We start from the raw sequence: 27023 nt of genomic DNA, 5'->3' as shown, positions 1-27023 counted from the left end.
GGGGATGAGAGGAAACGGCGGGAATACATAAGCTAGTTTGAAGGTCCAAGGTGCTACTAGTGCATCTACTAGAGTCGCCTTGGGATCCCTGGATCTGGACCCGTAGCAAGGAACCTTGAAGTTCTGACGAGAGGCCATCAGATCCATGTCTGGAATGCCCCACAATTGAGTAATTTGGGCAAAGATTTCCGGATGGAGTTCCCACTCCCCCGGATGAAATGTCTGACGACTCAGAAAATCCGCTTCCCAATTTTCCACTCCTGGGATGTGGATTGCAGACAAGTGGCAGGAGTGAGTCTCCGCCCATTGAATGATTTTGGTCACTTCTTCCATCGCCAGGGAACTCCTTGTTCCCCCCTGATGGTTGATGTACGCAACAGTCGTCATGTTGTCTGATTGAAACCGTATGAACTTGGCCTTTGCTAGCTGAGGCCAAGCCTTGAGAGCATTGAATATCGCTCTCAGTTCCAGAATATTTATCGGGAGAAGAGATTCTTCCCGAGACCAAAGACCCTGAGCTTTCAGGGGTCCCCAGACCGCGCCCCAGCCCACCAGACTGGCGTCGGTCGTGACAATGACCCACTCTGGTCTGCGGAAGCTCATCCCCTGTGACAGGTTGTCCAGGGACAGCCACCAACGGAGTGAATCTCTGGTCCTCTGATCTACTTGTATCGTCGGAGACAAGTCTGTATAGTCCCCATTCCACTGACTGAGCATGCACAGTTGTAATGGTCTTAGATGAATTCGCGCAAAAGGAACTATGTCCATTGCCGCTACCATCAAACCTATTACTTCCATGCACTGCGCTATGGAAGGAAGAGGAACAGAATGAAGTATTTGACAAGAGTTTAGAAGTTTTGATTTTCTGGCCTCTGTCAGAAAAATCCTCATTTCTAAGGAGTCTATTATTGTTCCCAAGAAGGGAACCCTTGTTGACGGAGATAGAGAACTTTTTTCTACGTTCACTTTCCACCCGGGACATCTGAGAAAGGCCAGGACAATGTCCGTGTGAGCCTTTGCTTGAGGAAGGGACGACGCTTGAATCAGAATGTCGTCCAAGTAAGGTACTACTGCAATGCCCCTTGGTCTTAGCACCGCTAGAAGGGACCCTAGTACCTTTGTGAAAATCCTTGGAGCAGTGGCTAATCCGAACGGAAGTGCCACAAACTGGTAATGCTTGTCCAGGAATGCGAACCTTAGGAACCGATGATGTTCCTTGTGGATAGGAATATGTAGATACGCATCCTTTAAATCCACCGTGGTCATGAATTGACCTTCCTGGATGGAAGGAAGAATTGTTCGAATGGTTTCCATTTTGAACGATGGAACCTTGAGAAACTTGTTTAGGATCTTGAGATCTAAGATTGGTCTGAATGTTCCCTCTTTTTTGGGAACTATGAACAGATTGGAGTAGAACCCCATCCCTTGTTCTCCTAAAGGAACAGGATGAATCACTCCCATTTTTAACAGGTCTTCTACACAATGTAAGAATGCCTGTCTTTTTATGTGGTCTGAAGACAATTGAGACCTGTGGAACCTCCCCCTTGGGGGAAGCCCCTTGAATTCCAGAAGATAACCTTGGGAGACTATTTCTAGTGCCCAAGGATCCAGAACATCTCTTGCCCAAGCCTGAGCGAAGAGAGAGAGTCTGCCCCCCACCAGATCCGGTCCCGGATCGGGGGCCAACATCTCATGCTGTCTTGGTAGCAGTGGCAGGTTTCTTGGCCTGCTTTCCTTTGTTCCAGCCTTGCATTGGTCTCCAGGCTGGCTTGGCTTGAGAAGTATTACCCTCTTGCTTAGAGGACGTAGCACTTGGGGCTGGTCCGTTTCTGCGAAAGGGACGAAAATTAGGTTTATTTTTGGCCTTGAAAGACCTATCCTGAGGAAGGGCGTGGCCCTTGCCCCCAGTGATATCAGAGATAATCTCTTTCAAGTCAGGGCCAAACAGCGTTTTCCCCTTGAAAGGAATGTTAAGCAATTTGTTCTTGGAAGACGCATCCGCTGACCAAGATTTTAACCAAAGCGCTCTGCGCGCCACAATAGCAAAACCAGAATTTTTCGCCGCTAACCTAGCCAATTGCAAAGTGGCGTCTAGGGTGAAAGAATTAGCCAATTTGAGAGCATGAATTCTGTCCATAATCTCCTCATAAGAAGAAGAATTATTATTGAGCGCCTTTTCTAGCTCATCGAACCAGAAACACGCTGCTGTAGTGACAGGAACAATGCATGAAATTGGTTGTAGAAGGTAACCTTGCTGAATAAACATCTTTTTAAGCAAACCTTCTAATTTTTTATCCATAGGATCTTTGAAAGCACAACTATCTTCTATGGGTATAATGGTGCGTTTGTTTAGAGTAGAAACCGCCCCCTCGACCTTGGGGACTGTCTGCCATAAGTCCTTTCTGGGGTCGACCATAGGAAACAATTTTTTAAATATGGGGGGAGGGACGAAAGGTATACCGGGCCTTTCCCATTCTTTATTTACAATGTCCGCCACCCGCTTGGGTATAGGAAAAGCTTCGGGGGGCCCCGGGACCTCTAGGAACTTGTCCATTTTACATAGTTTCTCTGGAATGACCAAATTCTCACAATCATCCAGAGTGGATAACACCTCCTTAAGCAGAGCGCGGAGATGTTCCAATTTAAATTTAAATGTAATCACATCAGGTTCAGCTTGTTGAGAAATTTTCCCTGAATCTGAAATTTCTCCCTCAGACAAAACCTCCCTGGCCCCCACAGACTGGTGTAGGGGCCCTTCAGAACCAATATCATCAGCGTCCTCATGCTCTTCAGTATTTTCTAAAACAGAGCAGTTGCGCTTTAGCTGATAAGTGGGCATTTTGGCTAAAATGTTTTTGATAGAATTATCCATTACAGCTGTTAATTGTTGCATAGTAAGGAGTATTGGCGCGCTAGATGTACTAGGGGCCTCCTGTGTGGGCAAGACTGGTGTAGACGAAGGAGGGGATGATGCAGTACCATGCTTACTCCCCTCACTTGAGGAATCATCTTGGGCATCATTTTCTCTAAATTTTGTGTCACATAAATCACATCTATTTAAATGAGAAGGAACCTTGGCTTCCCCACATTCAGAACACAGTCTATCTGGTAGTTCAGACATGTTAAACAGGCAAAAACTTGATAACAAAGTACAAAAAACGTTTTAAAATAAACCGTTACTGTCACTTTAAATTTTAAACTGAACACACTTTATTACTGCAATTGCGAAAAAGTATGAAGGAATTGTTCAAAATTCACCAAAATTTCACCACAGTGTCTTAAAGTCTTAAAAGTATTGCACACCAAATTTGGAAGCTTTAACCCTTAAAATAACGGAACCGGAGCCGTTTTTATATTTAACCCCTTTACAGTCCCTGGTATCTGCTTTGCTGAGACCCAACCAAGCCCAAAGGGGAATACGATACCAAATGACGCCTTCAGAAAGTCTTTTCTATGTATCAGAGCTCCTCACACATGCATCTGCATGTCATGCTTCTCAAAAACAAGTGCGCAATAGAGGCGCGAAAATGAGACTCTGCCTATGATTAGGGAAAGCCCCTAGAGAAAAAGGTGTCCAATACAGTGCCTGCCGGTTATTTTACATAATTCCCAAGGTTAAAATAATTCCTCAAGGCTATGGAGTATAAAATATGTTTATATATAAATCGATTTAGCCCAGAAAATGTCTACAGTCTTAAAAAGCCCTTGTGAAGCCCTTTTTTTCTTTCTGTAATAAAAATGGCTTACCGGATCCCATAGGGAAAATGACAGCTTCCAGCATTACATCGTCTTGTTAGAATGTGTCATACCTCAAGCAGCAAAAGTCTGCTCACTGTTCCCCCAACTGAAGTTAATTCCTCTCAACAGTCCTGTGTGGAAACAGCCATCGATTTTAGTAACGGTTGCTAAAATCATTTTCCTCTTACAAACAGAAATCTTCATCTCTTTTCTGTTTCAGAGTAAATAGTACATACCAGCACTATTTTAAAATAACAAACTCTTGATTGAATAATAAAAACTACAGTTAAACACTAAAAAACTCTAAGCCATCTCCGTGGAGATGTTGCCTGTACAACGGCAAAGAGAATGACTGGGGAAGGCGGAGCCTAGGAGGGATCATGTGACCAGCTTTGCTGGGCTCTTTGCCATTTCCTGTTGGGGAAGAGAATATCCCACAAGTAAGGATGACGCCGTGGACCGGACACACCTATGTTGGAGAAAATTGGGTTTCATGTAATGGCTTGAGGACTCTTAACATCTTATGAACAGGAACAGAATGAATACAGCAAGACTACTTGAATGTCCCTATCCATTTCCTTGAATATGATGCCTAACATCAATAGTTAATGGTCTACCACGAGTGGGGAAAAACAAAATCTATGCTTACCAGATAAATTCCTTTCCTTCCGGTTAGGAAGAGTCCATGACTTCATTCCTTACTGTTGGGAAATACACCTGGCCACCAGGGGGAGGCAAAGACACCCCAGCCAAAGGCTTAAACATCCCTCCCACTTCCTCATTACCCCAGTCATTCTGTTGAGGGAACAAGTTAAAGTAGGAGAAACATTAGGGTATAAATGGTGCCAGAAGAATGAAATAGGGGACCGCGCATAGAAAAGAAAAAAACGGGAGGGGCCCGTGGACTCTCCCTATCCGGAAGAAAAATAAATTATCTGGTAAGCATAAATTATGTTTTCCTTCATAAGATAGGGAGAGGCCATGGCTTCATTCCTTACTGTTGGGAAAACTATACCCAAGCTCCAGAGGACACTGAATAACGGGAGAAAACAAAAAACAAGAAGCGGACCCTATTCTGAGGGCACCACAGCCTCCAAAAATGTTCTCCCCCGAAAGCTGCTTTAGCCGAAGCAAAGACATCAAACTTGTAAAATTTTGAAAATGTATGTAAGGAGGACCAGGTAGCCGCCTTACAAATCTGATCCATAGAGGCCTCTTTCTTAAAAGCCCAAGAGGAAGCCACTGCTCTACAGGAATAAACCATTATCCTCTCAGGACGACGATGTCCTGCTGTCTCATAAGCTAAGTGGATGACACTCCTTAACCAAAAAGATAGGGAAGTCGAAGTAGCCTTCTGCCCCTTACACTTCCCCGAATAAACAACAAAGAGGAAGATTGTCTAAACTCCTTAGTAGCCTGAAGATAGAACATCAAGGCACAAACCACATCCAAATTGTGAAGTAAGCGTTCCATTGATGGAGGAGGATTAGGACACAAGGAAGGAACCACAATCTCCTGATTATGTTGCGATCTGAAACAACCTTAGGAAGAAAACCTAATTCATTACGTAAAACTGCCTAATCTGCATGAAAAATCAGATAAGGGGCTAACATTGCAAAGCAGAAATCTCAAACTCTGCACGCAGAGGAAATAGCAAATAAAAAGAGAACCTTCCAAGATAACAATTTAATGTCAAAAGGATGCAGAGGCTCAAACGGAACCTGTTGCAAAACCCGAAGACAAGATTTAGGCTCCAATGAGGAGCCCCAGATCTAAACACAGGTCTGATCCTAACCAGAGCCTTAACAAAGGACTGCACGACTGGAAGCTCAGCCAGTCTCTTGTGCGACTGGGCCGAAATCTGTCTCCTCAGGGAACTAGCAGAAAGGCACTTTCTCCAGCCCATCCTGGAGAAAAGATAAGATCCTTAAACCTGTGCCAGGAAAAGCCATGCTCTTCACACCAGAATAAGTAGGTCCCCCACACCTTGTGGTAAATATGTAGAGTAACTGGTTTACAAGCTTGAATAAGAGTATCATTGACACTCTCAGAGAAAACTCTCTTGGCTAATACTAAGCATTCAATCCCCACACAGTCAGCTTCAGAGAATCTAGATTTTGATGAACAAATGGATCTTGTATCAGCAGGTCTCTGCGACAAGGTAACTTCCACAGAGGCGATGAGGAGATCCCCACTAGATCTATGAACCACGTCCTTTGTGGCCACGATGGAGCAATCAGGATTAACGATACCAGCTCCTGCTTGATGCAGGCCACCACTCGAGGAAAAAGATGAGTTTGAACCTTCCTTTATCGCCAAGGAAATTCTCGTTCCCCCTGATGGTTGATGTAAGCCACAAAGGTTATATTGTCTGATTGGAAACTGATAAACTTGGACGAACCCAGAAGTGGCCAAGCCTTCAAGGCCTTGAAGATTGCCCGTAGTTCCAAAATATTGATCGGGAGGGTGGACTCCTCCTGAGTCCACAACCCCTGTTGTCTTCCTGGCACCCCAAACAGCTCCCCATCTGGATAGGCTTGCGTCCGTAGTCACAATCTCCAAGGATGGTCTGGACAGAGCCACCAAGAGAGCAATTCTCGACACTCATGTTAGCATCTCAGATAAAAGAATTAGCAATTCTCAGAAATTTAATTCTGTCTTGAATATCCTCGAGGGGAGACTCCACCTCAATGAGTTCCGACAAAGTCGCACCAGTAGTTAGATGCTCCGGAAACCGCGACAACTGCAGCCACCGGTTAAAACAAAAATCTGTATGTTGAAACATCTTTCTCAGAAAGGTGTCCATTTTCTTATCCATCGGTTCTCTGAACGAAGAACTATCCTCAAGAGGTTTAGTAGTATGTTTAGCAAGGGTAGAGATAGCACCATCCACCTTAGGAATGGAGCCCCACAAATCCAGTTGAGAGTCTGGGACCGGGAACAACTTTTTAAAAGTAGAGGGGGAAAAGGAAGAACCAATTCTTTCCCATTAGTTCTTAATAATGTTCCCCATCGTAACTGGCACAGGAAAGTCAAAGGAACTTTCCTGTCTTCGTAAACTGTCTAATTTAGGTATCATAGGTTCTTCAGGCAGCGCAACCTCTGGAACCTTTAACGTAGACAGAACCTCCTTTAATAGAAACCTAAGTGCTCAATTTTAAATCTAAAGGACGGTTCCTTCGCAGCAGGAAGCTTAGACGCTAAGGACTCCAACCCAGAAAGTTCACCCTTTGGTGCTACAGAGGTTAACTCATCGGATAACTGGGACATAATAGCTAAATCAGATAAATATTTAGATGACTCCGGGTCAGGAGAGCTATGTTTAACCTTTCTCTTGTGTTTGTTTGAGCAAGGTAATGCACTGAGGGCTGCAGACACTGCAGTTTGTATCCTGAAGGAAAAAGGAACCTTGAGAAAGAAGGTCTGGTCTTAAAGGATGTGGCCAAGGTTGGCAACTGGACATCTGAACAAGATCCCTATAACAAAACCTATGAGGCCATGCTGGAGCTACCAGCAACACAAACGATTGTTCCATGATGATCTTAGAAATCACTCTTGGAAGAAGAACTAGAGGCAGGAAAATATAAGTAGGTTGGTAACACCAAAGGAACTGATAACGCATCCACCGCCGCCACCACCTGAGGATCCCTGGACCTGGACAGGTACCTGGGAAGTTTCTTGTTTCGATGGGAAGCCATCAGATTTATTTCTGGAAGACCCCACATATGAAAAATCTGAGAAAAGATATCTGAATGGAGCGACCACTCCCCCGGATGTAAAGTCTGACGGCTGATATAATCAGCTTCCCTACTGTCTACACCTGGGATATGAACTGCAGAAATTAGACAGGAGCTGGATTCCGCCCAAGCAAGTATCCAAATACAACTGAGAACCAAATAAATGAATACCTTGGAAAGAAAGATAGTAATCTAGACTTAGATACCATGTCAGCATTCCAATATTTGAGCCACAAAGTTATTCTAGCTAAAATAGCTAAAGACATAGATTTAACATCAATTTTGATCATATCAAAAATGGCATCACAGATAAAATGATTAGCATGTTGAATCAAGCAAACAATGTTAGACAAATCAGGATCCATTTCCTGTTGCGCTAAACTTTCCAACCAAAAAGTTGATGCAGCTGCAACATGAGCCATAGAAATGGCAGGCCTGAGAAGATAGCCAGAATATAAATAAGCTTTCCTTAGATAAGATTCAAGTTTCCTATCTATAGGGCCCTTAAAGGAAGTACTATCTTCCATAGGAATAGTAGTACGTTTGGCAAGAGTAGAAATAGCCCCATCAACTTTGGGGATATTTTCCCAAAACTCCAATCTAACTGCTGGCAAAGGATACAATTTTTTAAACCTTGAAGAAGGGATAAAAGTACCACCAGGCCTATTACATTCCTTAGAAATCATATCAGAAATAGCATCAGGAACTGGAAAAATCTCTGGAGTAACCACAGGAGGTTTATAAACCGAATTTAAATGGTAAATTTAAAAGGTATAAAGGAGCCACACTGTGACCCTGTTATAGCGTTTCATGTGTAAAAATTTAAAACAATCTTACCTCCAGGATCCATGCTGTGGAACAGAACACAGCCTCTCAAGTGTGACAGTCTTATAGCAGTGCTCCTGACATGGACTTGAGTGAGAGAAAGCAGGCAGTGAAACTCGCCAACACTGATTGCTTAGGAGCTGTTAGCAGAAGTCTGGATGGTTGTGCAGAAAAACTTTCCCTGCATCTCCAGACTCTAAATTTCATCAATAATTTCATACTGAGAGGTTGACATGACTACTTCAAACTCTAGTCCTATCCAATTCAGGACTCTCCGAATCTTCTGCCACTTCTGCCACCTCCTAACATGACAAAAGGCAAAGAATGACTGGGGTAATGAGGAAGTGGAGGGGATATTTAAGCCTTTGGCTGGGGTGTGGTGGCCAGGTGTTGTATTTCCCAACAGTAAGGAATGAAGCCGTGGACTCTCCCTTATCTTAGGAAGGAAAAAACTTTAGATGTGAACGATAAATGGACTAACAACAAGAAGGATTTTACGAGTAACCAGAAAATCCAAATGGTCAAGCTATTCAGTAAGTCATTGCAGCAGTATAAGGTTGACCACATTGCCTGTGGTGCATATTTTGGGGAAAAGCAAAATGCTAGCTCATGCATCCAGAACCATAGCAACCTGCAGAACAGAAGTAAACACAGCGCACTAGTTTACAGATTTCCACAAGAACACAAGGGATTTAAGGAAACTCCACTGAAAGCATAGCCACATAAATCCAAGGGACATAACCTAGGGATATCTTGCGTCTTCATACACAGTCTTACAGGGCTTTGGTTACACTGATTTTGGTAAAGTAATGACAGGACACCTGTAACAGGAACATTTAACAATAGTCAATCTATTTTTCTAGATTATAACACTAGCAAACTTCAGGCTGATACACCCACTACAAGTGTATACCAGCTATGTGTAGAACTGAAGCCAGCAAGAAAACAGAATTTATGCTTACCTGATAAATTACTTTCTCCAACGGTGTGTCCGGTCCACGGCGTCATCCTTACTTGTGGGAAATATCTCTTCCCCAACAGGAAATGGCAAAGAGTCCCAGCAAAGCTGGCCATATAGTCCCTCCTAGGCTCCGCCCACCCCAGTCATTCGACCGACGGACAGGAGGAAATATATATAGGAGAAACCATATGGTACCGTGGTGACTGTAGTTAGAGAAAATAATTCATCAGACCTGATTAAAAAACCAGGGCGGGCCGTGGACCGGACACACCGTTGGAGAAAGTAATTTATCAGGTAAGCATAAATTCTGTTTTCTCCAACATTGGTGTGTCCGGTCCATGGCGTCATCCTTACTTGTGGGAACCAATACCAAAGCTTTAGGACACGGATGAAGGGAGGGAGCAAATCAGGTTACCTAAACGGAAGGCACCACAGCTTGCAAAACCTCTCTCCCAAAAATAGCCTCCGAAGAAGCAAAAGTATCAAATTTGTAAAATTTGGCAAAAGTGTGCAGTGAAGACCAAGTCGCTGCCTTACATATCTGATCAACAGAAGCCTCGTTCTTGAAGGCCCATGTGGAAGCCACAGCCCTAGTGGAGTGAGCTGTGATTCTTTCAGGAGGCTGCCGTCCGGCAGTCTCGTGAGCCAATCGGATGATGCTTTTAAGCCAAAAGGAAAGAGAGGTAGAAGTCGCTTTTTGACCTCTCCTTTTACCAGAATAGACGACAAACAGAAAAGATGTTAGTCTGAAATCTTTTGTAGCTTCTAAATAGAATTTTAGAGCACGGACTACGTCCAAATTGTGTAACAAATGTTCCTTCTTTGAAACTGGATTCGGACACAAAGAAGGTACAACTATCTCCTGGTTAATATTTTTGTTAGAAACAACCTTTGGAAGAAAACCAGGCTTAGTACGCAAAACCACCTTATCTGCATGGAACACCAGATAGGGCGGAGAACACTGCAGAGCAGATAACTCAAACTCTTCTAGCAGAAGAAATAGCAACCAAAAACAAAACTTTCCAAGATAACAACTTAATATCTATGGAATGTAGAGGTTCAAACGGAACCCCTTGAAGAACTGAAAGAACTAGATTTAAACTCCAGGGAGGAGTCAAAGGTCTGTAAACAGGCTTGATCCTAACCAGAGCCTGAACAAATGCTTGAACATCTGGCATAGCTGCCAGTCGTTTGTGTAGTAAGACAGATAAAGCAGAAATCTGTCCCTTTAGAGAACTCGCAGATAATCCTTTATCCAAACCTTCTTGCAGAAAGGAAAGAATCTTAGGAATTTTTACCTTATTCCAAGGGAATCCCTTGGATTCACACCAGCAGATATATCTTTTCCATATTTTATGGTAAATCTTTCTAGTTACCGGTTTTCTGGCCTGAACCAGAGTATCAATCACCGAATCTGAAAACCCACGCTTTGATAGAATCAAGCGATCAATCTCCAAGCCGTCAGCTGGAGGGAGACCAGATTTGGATGTTCGAATGGACCCTGAACAAGAAGGTCCTGTCTCAAAGGTAGTTTCCATGGTGGAACCGATGACATATTCACCAGGTCTCCATACCAAGTCCTGCGTGGCCACGCAGGAGCTATCAAGATCACCAAGACCCTCTCCTGTTTGATCCTGGCTACCAGCCTGGGAATGAGAGGAAACGGTGGGAACACATAAGCTAGGTTGAAGGTCCAAGGCGCTACTAGTGCATCCACTAGAGTCGCCTTGGGATCCCTGGATCTGGACCCGTAGCAAGGAACCTTGAAGTTCTGACGAGACGCCATCAGATCCATGTCTGGAATGCCCCATAATTGAGTCAACTGGGCAAAAATCTCCGGGTGGAGTTCCCACTCCCCCGGATGGAATGTCTGACAACTCAGATAATCCGCTTCCCAGTTTTCCACACCTGGGATGTGGATCGCAGATAGATGGCAGGAGTGATTCTCCGCCCATTGTATTATTTTGGTTACTTCTTTCATCGCCAGGGAACTCCTTGTTCCCCCCTGATGATTGATATATGCAACGGTCGTCATGTTGTCTGATTGGAATCTTATGAATCTGGCCTTTGCAAGCTGAGGCCAAGCCCTGAGAGCATTGAATATCGCTCTTAGTTCCAGAATGTTTATCGGAAGGAGAGACTCTTCCCGAGACCATAGTCCCTGAGCTTTCAGGGATTCCCAGACCGCACCCCAGCCCACTAGACTGGCGTCGGTCGTGACAATGACCCACTCTGGTCTGCGGAAGCTCATTCCCTGGGATAGGTGGTCCAGGGATATCCACCAACGGAGTGAATCTCTGGTCTTCTGATCTACTTGAATCACTGGAGACAAGTCTGTATAGTCCCCATTCCACTGTTTCAGCATGCACAGTTGTAATGGTCTTAGATGAATTCGCGCAAAAGGAACTATGTCCATTGCTGCAACCATCAACCCTACTACTTCCATGCACTGAGCTATGGAAGGACGTTGAACAGAATGAAGAACTTGACAAGCGCTTAGAAGTTTTGACTTTTTGACATCTGTCAGAAAGATCCTCATTTCTAAGGAATCTATTATTGTTCCCAGGAAGGGAACTCTTGTTGACGGAGACAGAGAACTTTTTTCTATGTTCACCTTCCATCCGTGAGATCTGAGAAAGGCCAGAACGATGTCTGTATGAGCCTTTGCTTTTGAAAGGGACGACGCTTGTATTAGAATGTCGTCCAAGTATGGTACTACTGCAATGCCCCTCGGTCTTAGAACCGCTAGAAGAGACCAGAGTACCTTTGTGAAAATTCTTGGAGCAGTGGCTAATCCGAATGGGAGGGCCACAAACTGGTAATGTTTGTCCAGAAAGGCGAACCTTAGGAACTGATGATGTTCTTTGTGGATAGGAATATGTAGGTACACATCCTTTAGATCCACGGTAGTCATAAATTGACCTTCCTGGATAGTGGGTAGAATCGTTCGAATGGTTTCCATTTTGAACGATGGTACCCTGAGAAATTTGTTTAGGATCTTTAAATCCAGAATTGGTCTGAAGGTTCCCTCTTTTTTGGGAACTACGAACAGATTTGAGTAAAATCCCATTCCAATGTAAGAACGCCTGTCTCTTTATTTGGTTTGAGGATAAGTGAGACATGTGGAACCTTCCCCTTGGGGGTAGTTCCTTGAATTCCAGAAGATAACCCTGAGAAACTATTTCTAGCGCCCAGGGATCCTGAACATCTCTTGCCCAAGCCTGAGCAAAGAGAGAGAGTCTGCCCCCCACTAGATCCGGTCTCGGATCGGGGGCTACTCCTTCATGCTGTTTTGTTAGCGGTAGCAGGCTTCTTGGTCTGCTTACCCTTGTTCCAGCCTTGCATCGGTTTCCAGGCTGGTTTGGACTGTGAGGCATTACCCTCTTGCTTAGAGGATGCAGAATTAGAGGCCGGTCCGTTCCTGAAATTACGAAAGGAACGAAAATTAGACTTATTCTTGGCCTTGAAAGGCCTATCTTGTGGGAGGGCGTGGCCCTTTCCCCCAGTGATGTCTGAGATAATCTACTTCAATTCTGGTCCAAAGAGAGTTTTACCCTTGAAGGGGATGTTAAGCAATTTTGTCTTGGATGATACATCCGCTGACCAAGACTTTAGCCAAAGTGCTCTGCGCGCCACAATTGCAAACCCTGAATTTTTTGCCGCTAATCTAGCTAATTGCAAAGCGGCATCTAAAATAAAAGAGTTAGCCAACTTAAGTGCGTGAACTCTGTCCATAACCTCCTCATATGGAGTCTCTCTACTGAGCGACTTTTCTAGTTCCTCGAACCAGAACCACGCTGCTGTAGTGACAGGAACAATGCACGAAATGGGTTGTAGAAGGTAACCTTGCTGTACAAGAATCTTTTTAAGCAAACCCTCCAATTTTTTATCCATAGGATCTTTGAAAGCACAACTATCTTCGATAGGAATAGTAGTGCGCTTGTTTAGAGTAGAAACTGCCCCCTCGACCTTAGGGACTGTCTGCCATAAGTCCTTTCTGGGGTCGACCATAGGAAATAATTTCTTAAATATAGGAGGGGGAACAAAAGGTATGCCGGGCTTCTCCCACTCCTTATTCACTATGTCCGCCACCCGCTTGGGTATAGGAAAAGCGTTGGGGTGCACCGGAACCTCTAGGAACTTGTCCATCTTGCATAATTTTTCTGGAATGACCAAGTTGTCACAATCATCCAGAGTAGATAACACCTCCTTAAGCAGTGCGCGGAGATGTTCTAATTTAAATGTCACAACATCAGGTTCAGCCTGTTGAGAAATTTTTCCTGAATCTGAAATTTCCCCATCTGACAAAACCTCCCTCATGGCCCCTTCAGATTGGTGTAAGGGTATGACAGAACAATTATCAGCGCCCTCCTGCTCTTCAGTGTTTAAAACAGAGCAATCGCGCTTTCTCTGATATGCAGGCATTTTGGATAAAATATTTGCTATGGAGTTATCCATTACAGCCGTCAATTGTTGCATGGTAATAAGCATTGGCGCGCTAGAAGTACTAGGGGCCTCCTGCGTGGGCAAAACTGGCGTAGACACAGAAGGAGATGATGTAGAACCATGTCTACTCCCTTCATCTGAGGAATCATCTTGGACAATTTTATTATCTGTGGCAGTACTGTCCTTACTTTGTTTGGACGCTATGGCACAATTATCACACAATTTTGAAGGGGGAGACACATTGGCTTTCATACATATAGAACATAGCTTATCTGAAGGCACAGACATGTTAAACAGGCTTAAACTTGTCAATAAAGCACAAAAACCGTTTTAAAACAAAACCTTTACTGTCTCTTTAAATTTTAAACAGAGCACACTTTATTACTGAATATGTGAAAATATATGAAGGAATTGTTCAAAATTTACCAAAATTTCACCACAGTGTATTGCACACCAATTTTCAGAGCTTTAACCATTAAAATAACGAAACCGGAGCCGGTTACAGATTTAACCCCTATACAGTCCCAGCTACAGCCTTTGCTGTGACTTTACAAAGCCCAGAGGGGAATACGATACCAAATGACGCCTTCTAGGAACTTTTCCAACTACTTTCAGATCCTCACACATGCATCTGCATGTCCTGCTCTCAAAAAACAACTGCGCAGTAATGGCGCGAAAATGAGGCTCAGCCTACAACTGGGAAGGCCCTTCCTGACTGGAAAAGGTGTCTAACATAGTGCCTGACGTTAAAAAAACTTTCCCCAAGTTTATAAGTGTGAATTATCAGCATAAACATGTATAAAATGTCCAAATAAAGCAATCTATTTAGCCCATAAAAGTGTCTACCAGTTTTATAGCCCATATTAAGCCCTTTATTCTGTTTGAGACTAAGAAAATGGCTTACCGGTCCCCATGAGGGGAAATGACAGCCTTCCAGCATTACAGTCTTGTTAGAAATATGGCTAGTCATACCTTAAGCAGAAAAGTCTGCTAACTGTTTCCCCCAACTGAAGTTACTTCATCTCAACAGTCCTATGTGGAAACAGCAATCGATTTTAGTTACTGTCTGCTAAAATCATCTTCCTCTCACAAACAGAACTCTTCAGCTTTTTCTGTTTCAGAGTAAATAGTACATACCAGAACTATTTTAAAATAAACTCTTGATAGTACAATAAAAAACTACAACTAAACACCACATACTCTTAACCATCTCCGTGGAGATGTTGCCTGTGCAACGGCAAAGAGAATGACTGGGGTGGGCGGAGCCTAGGAGGGACTATATGGCCAGCTTTGCTGGGACTCTTTGCCATTTCCTGTTGGGGAAGAGATATTTCCCACAAGTAAGGATGACGCCGTGGACCGGACACACCAATGTTGGAGAAATAAAGTATATGCATCGAAAGAGGAGACCTGATGGCTTCATGGAAGTCCATTTCTAATTCCCCCCATTATGCATTATATTTATTTATATTTCACAAATGTTCACACTGCACAACCATAATTAAATGTATATACTGTAAGCGTGCCTTGTAAAAGTATAAAGATTACCTTTTTCACCGGTGACGTCGGTGTCACTTGACCAGAGAGTATTGAAGGTGCAACGTGACTGGAGGGTATTGAAGGAGCCGGAGTTGTAACAGTTGTTATCTGTGTGGTGTTGCTATTTGCGCTATTTACCGATGTCAATGGTTTCGTTTTATCTAAGAATCAGAATGTTAAACAGCACATGATGAAAGTCGCATAACAATGTATTCCATAATTCAGTAAAGTGACTTGAAATACCAATTTTTTTCTTTCATGTTTCAGACTTAACATAAAAAATAAAATTATTGTATTTTTATTTTTTTTAATTTTAAAGTTTTTATTAAGACAATTATAAAGCAAAACAGAAATATGAACATACGCAACGTTGTGCATTATATTATGGTCTGCACTTACAAACATTTGAAGAGTTTAGAGAAAATTTAGTACAGTTTAGGTTAGTTAAAACATTTATACTATAATATCTGTGTCTACATTCTCGTACATGTCGACCCATTAAGCATGTGTTGGTGTTGGAAAATATGTCTTATTTTTCTATGATGAGAGATAGAGAGGATGTATTTTTAATGATATTTACACCATCAAGACAAAAGGGTCTAAGGGTTACATTTAGAAAAGAGTATCTGAAATGCCTTAGGTCTAAAGAGGTGATTCTCGACCATGTCTGTAGTGCCAGCCCAAAGGTGGGGGGTCAAAGGGGGGGAGGGATTGGAGTTAAGGTGGAGAGGGTGGTTTTGGTGGGAGGGGGTAAGCGAGGATAATCTCAATCTGGGTGGATTGTTAGCCAAGGAGACCAAGTGTCGTCGTAGGAATCTGTTTTATCTAGAACTTTGTGAGAGTATTGTTCCATTATCCTAATGTATCTGATGATAGTCAGTACTTGTGCGAGGGATGGAGGTTTCTTTTTTTTTCCATTCTCTAGCAATCGCTAACTTCAATGCCATGAAGACAGACTGTTAATGCCTCAGAAGACTTATTTAGATTAGGGGTTTGTATATGTAGCAAGGTGATTTCTGGAAGAAAGGGAGGATTAATATTTAGGGAGTGAAGGGTGCAGAAGAGTTCTCTCCATAGTGGCTGTATTTTGGGACAGGACCACCATATGTGCAAGGGTGTGCCTGTCTGTCCGCACATCCTCCAGCACATGGGGGAGTGTGAACTGTAGATTTTATGTAATGTGGATGGGACCAGGTGCCATCTTACTAGTAGCTTAGAGTATAACTCCCATAAAGTGGCACAGTGTAAGAGTTTTCTAGTTATCTGGATTCTTTTGTGCCAGGTGGCAGTATCCACTATGAAGCCTATCTCTCTCTCCCAAGCCAGGATTTGAGGGATCTTTTGTTGCGCTTTAGTGCTGGACAGTAAGTTATAGTGGAAGGATAAGGGGTGTTTAATGAGGTGGGTTTTAATCCAAGCTTGTTCCCAGAGTGAGGGGGGTCTGAGATGCTGCTTAGGGTAACCCCAAGAGCGTAGCAAAGAACTGAACCGGAAGGCCTCGAATTGCAGTCTCGGGGGTATCAGGAATTTAGTGCAAAGCTGGTGGTGTGGAATCCATGTGCTGGAGTCATAAAAGTCTGTCACATATGTGATCTGCAGGTACTGCCAGAGCTCTGGGTGCACATCTGGTAGAGAGAATATGGCTGCGGGAAGGGTGAGGTTGGGAGAGGGGTGGGGTGCTATGAATGGAGTGTGTCGGATCTGTTCCCAAAAGAGGAGGGCATCATGGAAAACAGGATGTATATCTCTCAGGGTTTGCCCGTGGTGGGGAGGGATCCAGAGTAAGTCTGAAAGCTTAAGATAACGAGGCAGCAGAGAAGTCTCTATATGATGCCAACCTGGGACTTGGGATTTATCGCTCCATGCAAGTAAGTGTGTGAGTCTGGCTGCATTATAGTATGTAATAATGTTGGGTAGTGCGAGTCCTCCCTGGTCAGTTGGTCTTTCTAGGGTGTGCCTAGCAGTTCTCGGTCTTCTGTCTTTCCAGACATGTTGTAAGAAGGCTTTGTAGTTTGTTTAGAATTGGTCTAGGGATATTGTAGGGGATGCATCTGAAAAGATAGGTAATTTTTGGCAAGAAAGACATCTTTATGGTCGCGATTCTACCCGACCAGGAAATCTCCATGAATTCCCAAGAATTCAGGAGTCTACGTAGGGCCGGGAGCCTTTCTGTATAATTTTTTAGCTATGGTGGTTGTTGTCTGGGGCTAGGTGTACCCCCAGGACTTTTATGGAGGTAGTGTTCCATTGGAAGCGATAAGAGCTCTGCAGGATTCCGAGGTCCCGGGTAGGGATATTAAGAGGGAGGGCCTCTGTCTTTGTTACATTAAGTTTGTAGAAGCTGATTTCACCAAATACCTTAATAATGTTAAAGATTACTTTAAGTGAGGTTGTTGGGGAGGTAAGGAAGAGGGTAATGTCTGCGTAGAGGGATATTTTATGTTCAGAACCTGCTGAGGAGACGCCCTTGACAAGTGGGCTAGATCTGATGGCCTGGGCCAGAGGCTCAATTGCTAGGGCGAAAAGTAGGGGTGACAAGGGGCATCCCTGATGGGTACCACTGGTTATGGAGAAAGGCTCTGAGTGAAAACCCACTCCCTTAATTCTGGCAGTAGGGGAAGAATAGAGGGCCTGTATAGCTTTGATAAAGGGGGCAAGGAAGCCAAAGTTTTTCATTGTCTCCCATAGGTAGTCCCATCTAACCCTATCAAAGGCTTTTTCTGCATCCAGGGAGAGCGCCAAAAAGGAATCTCCTCTCCTGGACGCCAGCCCAAAGACATCCAGAATGCGCCTAGTAGCATCAGGGCCTTCACGACCGGGGATGAAACCTACTTGGTCAGAATGTATTATTTGTGCGATCCCCTTTGAGATTCTATTAGCAAGGAGTTTAGCATATAATTTAGAGTCAATGTTGAGAAGGGATATAGTCCTATAGCTACTACATTGCTCTGGCGATTTTCCCGGTTTCAGTATGGTAACTACTGTGGCTTCCAAAAATTCTGGGTTAACAGATCCCTTCTGTATGATCTCTTGGAACATTCTGCAAAGAATAGGAGCTAGTATGTCTTGATAGTTTTTGTAGAACCTGGCAGTGTAACCGTGATTTTCCTAATTTCAGGGATTTAATAACTTGTATGACCTCTGTTATAGTTATTTGGGTTGTTAGTGCTGTCATGGTTTCCGGGGTTAAGGTAGGGAGTTGTAGTGAGGATAAGAAGGTAGCTATCGCTGTCTTGGGGGGGGGGGGGGCACTGTCTAGGTCCGTCTCTAGATTGTAAAGTTTAAGGTAATAGTCTCGGAATGTGTGTCCTATGTCTCTGGGTGAATGAACTAAGTCACCTCCATCCTTCCTAACAGCAAGAACCCTTGATTGTGCCGTGCGTTGCCTGAGCTTCTGAGCTAATAGGGAAGAAGGTTTGTTACTGAAATGGTAGTAGAGTTTCTTAAATTTTTCTAGCATGGCCTGTGTTCTAATGAGTTCTAAGTCTTGTATCTTTTTATTTAGCGCGGAAAGCTGATCATTGAGTGCGGCAGAGTATGAACTATGTAGTTGCTCCCGTATAATTTTGGATTGGACTTAACATACAATTTTAAACATTCAAATTTACTTCTCTTATCAAATTTGCTTTGTGTTGGTATCCTTTATTGAAGGTGCAGCAATGCACTACTGGGAACTAGATAAAAACATTGTGTGCCAATAACAAGAGGCATATATGTGCAGCCACCAATCGGTACCTAGTTCTCAGTAATACATTGCAACTCCTGAACCTACCTAGGTATGCTTTTCAAGAAAGGGTACCAAGAAATTAAAGGAAATTTGATAAAAGAAATGAATAAGTTGTTTAAAACTACATGCTCTATTGCAGTGTTTCTCAGCTGCAGTCCTTCAGTATGCCTAGCAGGCCATTATATCTTAACTAGAACGCAGATGAAAAACAAAGAGCTGATCAGTTAGCTGATTAACCTGCTCTCATCCACCAGCTGATTTTACATGTGCTCTAGTTGAGATAATGAAAATCTGGCTTGTTAGGGGTACTTGAGGACTGAAATAGAGAAACATTGCTATTTTTCTCTCAACTTGTTATTTTTTTTATTACAGAATAAGCAATATGCATAACATATATAAACATAGCTCAAAAACTGAACTAATTTCTAACAACCAGAAGAGGGCAGCCTTGCATAGTTTAAAATATTTTCATAATCATGCAGAGCTGGATGTGTGAAATCACAATGTAAATTACTTAACTTGTATAGCATTATATGTGTATATTATTTTTGATGCACAAAATACATATGCTCATCACTATTGCAAATAATGCTCATGATTGTTGATTAAAAAATTATAATACACTAAGAGAGTGTAAATGACTAGAGACAAGGTAAGGTAGGGGTAAAGTAACACTTGTTCACAGAAAATTAGATAACAGTAATTCAAAACGTTCCAAGCACAATTTCCAGATGTATTTTACAGCAATAGGCAACAAATTAAATCATTTGTGTATTTATATTATTATTATTATTATTATTATTATGTATTTGTAGAGCGCCAACAGATTCCGCAGCGCTATTACATTATTATATTACATTAACCCCTTAGTGGCCAGACCATTTTTTCAATTTTCTTACCGTTAAGTACCAGGAGCTGTTTTTACATTTCTGCAGTGTTTGTGTTTAGCTGTAATTTTCCGCTTACTCATTTACTGTAACCACATATATTATATACTGTTTTTCTCGCAATTAAATGGACTTTCTAAAGATACCATTATTTTCAACATATCAATTTAATATAAAAAAAATATATATATATAAAATATGATGAAAAAACTGAAAGAAAAAAAAACACTTTTTATAACTTTGACCCCCAAAATTTGTTACACATCTACAACCACCAAACAGCAGCCATGCTAAATTTTGTCCTGAGTTTAGAAATACCCAATTTTTACATATTCTTTACAAGTTATAGGGCAATATGCACAAGTAGTGTATATTTCATGCCACCATTTTACCGCCAAATGCGATCAAATAAATTAAATTGTTAACTTTTTCACAAACTTTAGGTTTCTCACTGAATTTACAAACATCTTGAGCAATTAAGGTACGGGTTGTAAATGCTTCTTTGGGATCCCCCTTTGTTCAGAAATAGCAGACATATATGGCTTTGATTTTCGGTAATTAGGCCGCTAAATGCTGCTGCGCACCACACTTGTATTATGACCAGCAGTGAAGGGGTAAATTAGGAAGCTTGCAGGGTTAATTTTAGCTTTAGTGTAGAGATCAGCCTCCCACTTGACACATCCCACCCCCTGATCCCCTCCCTGATCCCTCTCAAACAGCTCTCTTCCATCCCCCACCCCACAATTGTCACCCCCATCTTAAGTACTGGCATAAAGTATATGCCAGTACTAAAATAAAAGGCTTTTTTCATATATTTTTTTTTCTTTTATATATATTCTACAGTGTAGGACCCCCCCCCAACAGCTCTCTAACCCTCCCCCTCTATTTGCCGCCATCTTAGTAACTGCTAGATTTGCTGTAAATTGTTGTATTTACTGGGGGGGGGGGGGTTTGGTTTTTTTTTTAGTGTAGCTGCCCCCCCACCCTCATTAGCAAACCCCCCTCCCAGATCCAACATAGGATCCACCTCTCCTCCATCCCCCTCCACACCCACTGCCCTTCCCGCCCTCCTCCTCAAGCAATAGGCAGGCCGTCCAACCAACCCACCTCCCTCCAAGCCCACACCACCAACTATCGGCACTATCGCTGGCTGATGCAGAGGGGGTCACAGGGTGGCGCTCTCTGCATCAGTTGCTTAGCAAAGGGGATTGCACGATGCCTCAATATCGATGCATCGCTGTAATACCCTAAAAGCAGCTAGAAGCGATCATGATCGCTTCCAACGCCTGAAACCCCTGAGGACGTACCAGGCACGTGCTTGGTCGTTAAGGACCATTTTTGTAGGACGTACCTGGTACGTCCTTGGTCATTAAGGGGTTAATGTTATACTATCAAAAATTAAACATTTTGTGAGTTAATGGGACACAAAACCCAAATATTTTCTTTCATGATTCAGATAAAGCATGTAATTTTAAGCAACTTTCTAATTTACTCCTATTATAATTTTTTCTTCGTTCTCTTGATATCTGTGTAGCACTTGCTGATTGGTGGCTACATTTAGGTAATCAGGTAAACATTAATTTTTATTTTATTTTTTATAAAATGATAGTCAATAAAGATCCATAACATATGGGATTTAATATCCAAGCGGAGAGTCCATGTTAAGGAAAGGGTGAGACAAAATAAGGACGTTCCTAATTGCCTGACACTGTGGCCTAAAGAACTTTCCTGCCAAAAAAAGCTTACGAAAGCAGCAAAAAAATTGTAGAATGTTCCCAGGAAGTAGCAAATAATCTAGAATGAGCTGTGAATAGCTTAAGGGGAGACCGTCCTGCTACCAAGTAAGCTTTGAGAAATACCTGTTTGAGCCAAAATGATCAGGATACAGCAGTAGCTTACTGCCCTTCACGAGAACAACAATAGTGAACAACATACTGAAACTATATATGAAGAAACATGTTTTAACTCTCAAACAACATCAGCTTGTGCAAAAGCCTTTCCTTAGAAATAGAAATATCCTGATACAAAGGAGGAACAATAACTCCTGGTTGAAATTTTCGGAGGAAACATTAGAAGAACAACATACTTTGTATGAAGAAATGCCTTATGAAAACAAAAAAAAAATTTTTTAAAAAAAAGATAATATAGAAATTCCGCCAGCTGAAGAAATGGCTGGAAGAAAAATAACTTTCCAGGATAACCATTTGAAAGCTATGCAATGCATAGGAACATAACGAGGAAATTTGAACTAAATTCAAATTCCAATGTGTAGAGATAGGCCTCACAACTGGCCTAATTCTCACCAATGACTGAACCAAAGTCAGAAAAACAGAATTTATGTTTACCTGATAAATTACTTTCTCCAACGGTGTGTCCGGTCCACGGCGTCATCCTTACTTGTGGGATATTCTCTTCCCCAACAGGAAATGGCAAAGAGCCCAGCAAAGCTGGTCACATGATCCCTCCTAGGCTCCGCCTACCCCAGTCATTCGACCGACGTTAAGGAGGAATATTTGCATAGGAGAAACCATATGGTACCGTGGTGACTGTAGTTAAAGAAAATAAATTATCAGACCTGATTAAAAAAACCAGGGCGGGCCGTGGACCGGACACACCGTTGGAGAAAGTAATTTATCAGGTAAACATAAATTCTGTTTTCTCCAACATAGGTGTGTCCGGTCCACGGCGTCATCCTTACTTGTGGGAACCAATACCAAAGCTTTAGGACACGGATGAAGGGAGGGAGCAAATCAGGTCACCTAAATGGAAGGCACCACGGCTTGCAAAACCTTTCTCCCAAAAATAGCCTCAGAAGAAGCAAAAGTATCAAACTTGTAAAATTTGGTAAAAGTGTGCAGTGAAGACCAAGTCGCTGCCCTACATATCTGATCAACAGAAGCCTCGTTCTTGAAGGCCCATGTGGAAGCCACAGCCCTAGTGGAATGAGCTGTGATTCTTTCGGGAGGCTGCCGTCCGGCAGTCTCGTAAGCCAATCTGATGATGCTTTTAATCCAAAAAGAGAGAGAGGTAGAAGTTGCTTTTTGACCTCTCCTTTTACCAGAATAAACAACAAACAAGGAAGATGTTTGTCTAAAATCCTTTGTAGCATCTAAATAGAATTTTAGAGCGCGAACAACATCCAAATTGTGCAACAAACGTTCCTTCTTTGAAACTGGTTTCGGACACAGAGAAGGTACGATAATCTCCTGGTTAATGTTTTTGTTAGAAACAACTTTTGGAAGAAAACCAGGTTTAGTACGTAAAACCACCTTATCTGCATGGAACACCAGATAAGGAGGAGAACACTGCAGAGCAGATAATTCTGAAACTCTTCTAGCAGAAGAAATTGCAATTAAAAACAAAACTTTCCAAGATAATAACTTAATATCAACGGAATGCAAGGGTTCAAACGGAACCCCCTGAAGAACTGAAAGAACTAAATTGAGACTCCAAGGAGGAGTCAAAGGTTTGTAAACAGGCTTAATTCTAACCAGAGCCTGAACAAAGGCTTGAACATCTGGCACAGCGGCCAGCTTTTTGTGAAGTAACACAGACAAGGCAGAAATCTGTCCCTTCAGGGAACTTGCAGATAATCCTTTTTCCAATCCTTCTTGAAGGAAGGATAGAATCCTAGGAATCTTAACCTTGTCCCAAGGGAATCCTTTAGATTCACACCAACAGATATATTTTTTCCAAATTTTGTGGTAAATCTTTCTAGTTACAGGCTTTCAGGCCTGAACAAGAGTATCGATAACAGAATCTGAGAATCCTCGCTTCGATAAGATCAAGCGTTCAATCTCCAAGCAGTCAGCTGGAGTGAAACCAGATTCGGATGTTCGAACGGACCCTGAACAAGAAGGTCTCGTCTCAAAGGTAGCTTCCAAGGAGGAGCCGATGACATATTCACCAGATCTGCGTACCAAGTCCTGCGTGGCCACGCAGGAGCTATCAAGATCACCGACGCCCTCTCCTGATTGATCCTGGCTACCAGCCTGGGGATGAGAGGAAACGGCGGGAACACATAAGCTAGTTTGAAGGTCCAAGGTGCTACTAGTGCATCCACTAGAGCCGCCTTGGGATCCCTGGATCTGGACCCGTAGCAAGGAACTTTGAAGTTCTGACGAGAGGCCATCAGATCCATGTCTGGAATGCCCCACAGCTGAGTGACTTGGGCAAAGATTTCCGGATGGAGTTCCCACTCCCCCGGATGCAATGTCTGACGACTCAGAAAATCCGCTTCCCAATTTTCCACTCCTGGGATGTGGATAGCAGACAGGTGGCAGGAGTGAGACTCCGCCCATAGAATGATTTTGGTCACTTCTTCCATCGCCAGGGAACTCCTTGTTCCCCCCTGATGGTTGATGTACGCAACAGTTGTCATGTTGTCTGATTGAAACCGTATGAACTTGGCCCTCGCTAGCTGAGGCCAAGCCTTGAGAGCATTGAATATCGCTCTCAGTTCCAGAATATTTATCGGTAGAAGAGATTCTTCCCGAGACCAAAGACCCTGAGCTTTCAGGGATCCCCAGACCGCGCCCCAGCCCATCAGACTGGCGTCGGTCGTGACAATGACCCACTCTGGTCTGCGGAATGTCATCCCTCGTGACAGGTTGTCCAGGGACAGCCACCAACGGAGTGAGTCTCTGGTCCTCTGATTTACTTGTATCTTCGGAGACAAGTCTGTATAGTCCCCATTCCACTGACTGAGCATGCACAGTTGTAATGGTCTTAGATGAATGCGTGCAAAAGGAACTATGTCCATTGCCGCTACCATCAACCCGATCACTTCCATGCACTGAGCTATGGAAGGAAGAGGAACGGAATGGAGTATCCGACAAGAGTCTAGAAGTTTTGTTTTTCTGGCCTCTGTCAGAAAAATCCTCATTTCTAAGGAGTCTATTATTGTTCCCAAGAAGGGAACCCTTGTTGACGGAGATAGAGAACTCTTTTCCACGTTCACTTTCCATCCGTGAGATCTGAGAAAGGCCAGGACAATGTCCGTGTGAGCCTTTGCTTGAGGAAGGGACGACGCTTGAATCAGAATGTCGTCCAAGTAAGGTACTACAGCAATGCCCCTTGGTCTTAGCACAGCTAGAAGGGACCCTAGTACCTTTGTGAAAATCCTTGGAGCAGTGGCTAATCCGAAAGGAAGCGCCACGAACTGGTAATGTTTGTCCAGGAATGCGAACCTCAGGAACCGATGATGTTCCTTGTGGATAGGAATATGTAGATACGCATCCTTTAAATCCACCGTGGTCATGAATTGACCTTCCTGGATGGAAGGAAGAATAGTTCGAATGGTTTCCATCTTGAACGATGGAACCTTGAGAAACTTGTTTAAGATCTTGAGATCTAAGATTGGTCTGAACGTTCCCTCTTTTTTGGGAACTATAAACAGATTGGAGTAGAACCCCATCCCTTGTTCTCTTAATGGAACGGGATGAATCACTCCCATTTTTAACAGGTCTTCTACACAACGTAAGAATGCCTGTCTTTTTATGTGGTCTGAAGACAACTGAGACCTGTGGAACCTCCCCCTTGGGGGAAGTCCCTTGAATTCCAGAAGATAACCTTGGGAGACTATTTCTAGCGCCCAAGGATCCAGAACATCTCTTGCCCAAGCCTGAGCGAAGAGAGAGAGTCTGCCCCCCACCAGATCCGGTCCCGGATCGGGGGCCAACATTTCATGCTGTCTTGGTAGCAGTGGCAGGTTTCTTGGCCTGCTTTCCCTTGTTCCAGCCTTGCATTGGTCTCCAAGCTGGCTTGGCTTGAGAAGTATTACCCTCTTGCTTAGAGGACGTAGCACTTTGGGCTGGTCCGTTTCTACGAAAGGGACGAAAATTAGGTTTATTTTTTGCCTTGAAAGGCCGATCCTGAGGAAGGGCGTGGCCCTTACCCCCAGTGATATCCGAGATAATCTCTTTCAAGTCAGGGCCAAACAGCGTTTTCCCCTTGAAAGGAATGTTAAGTAGCTTGTTCTTGGAAGACGCATCAGCCGACCAAGATTTCAACCAAAGCGCTCTGCGCGCCACAATAGCAAACCCAGAATTCTTAGCCGCTAACCTAGCCAATTGCAAAGTGGCGTCTAGGGTGAAAGAATTAGCCAATTTGAGAGCATTGATTCTGTCCATAATCTCCTCATAAGGAGGAGAATCACTGTCGACCGCCTTTATCAGCTCATCGAACCAGAAACATGCGGCTGTAGCGACAGGGACAATGCATGAAATTGGTTGTAGAAGGTAACCCTGCTGAACAAACATCTTTTTAAGCAAACCTTCTAATTTTTTATCCATAGGATCTTTGAAAGCACAACTATCCTCTATGGGTATAGTGGTGCGTTTGTTTAAAGTGGAAACCGCTCCCTCGACCTTGGGGACTGTCTGCCATAAGTCCTTTCTGGGGTCGACCATAGGAAACAATTTTTTAAATATGGGGGGAGGGACGAAAGGAATACCGGGCCTTTCCCATTCTTTATTAACAATGTCCGCCACCCGCTTGGGTATAGGAAAAGCTTCTGGGAGCCCCGGCACCTCTAGGAACTTGTCCATTTTACATAGTTTCTCTGGGATGACCAACTTGTCACAATCATCCAGAGTGGATAATACCTCCTTAAGCAGAATGCGGAGATGTTCCAACTTAAATTTAAATGCAATCACATCAGGTTCAGCTTGTTGAGAAATGTTCCCTGAATCAGTAATTTCTCCCTCAGACAAAACCTCCCTGGCCCCATCAGACTGAGTTAGGGGCCCTTCAGAAATATTAATATCAGCGTCGTCATGCTCTTCAGTATCTAAAACAGAGCAGTCGCGCTTACGCTGATAAGTGTTCATTTTGGCTAAAATGTTTTTGACAGAATTATCCATTACAGCCGTTAATTGTTGCATAGTAAGGAGTATTGGCGCGCTAGATGTACTAGGGGCCTCCTGAGTGGGCAAGACTAGTGTAGACGAAGGAGGGAATGATGCAGTACCATGCTTACTCCCCTCACTTGAGGAATCATCTTGGGCATCATTGTCATTGTCACATAAATCACATTTATTTAAATGAATAGGAATTCTGGCTTCCCCACATTCAGAACACAGTCTATCTGGTAGTTCAGACATGTTAAACAGGCATAAACTTGATAACAAGTACAAAAAACGTTTTAAAATAAAACCGTTACT

General features: G+C 43.2%; 1 protein-coding gene across 4 annotated transcripts in view; it reads right to left on the bottom strand.

The window, feature by feature from the left end:
* Positions 1 to 27023, bottom strand: part of PPP1R12A (protein phosphatase 1 regulatory subunit 12A) — an 875274-nt gene that overhangs the window by 475397 nt on the left and 372854 nt on the right. For all 4 annotated transcript variants that reach the window (XM_053716754.1, XM_053716755.1, XM_053716757.1 and 1 more), the window contains exon 9: positions 15256 to 15407. In XM_053716754.1, the coding sequence (XP_053572729.1) occupies positions 15256 to 15407 (152 nt within the window). The remainder of the gene's footprint in view (positions 1 to 15255; positions 15408 to 27023) is intronic.

The sequence above is a fragment of the Bombina bombina genome, chromosome 6 (assembly GCF_027579735.1).
Source record: "Bombina bombina isolate aBomBom1 chromosome 6, aBomBom1.pri, whole genome shotgun sequence".
Classification (NCBI taxonomy): Eukaryota; Metazoa; Chordata; class Amphibia; order Anura; family Bombinatoridae; genus Bombina; species Bombina bombina.
This window is presented reverse-complemented; position numbering and strand designations above follow the sequence as displayed.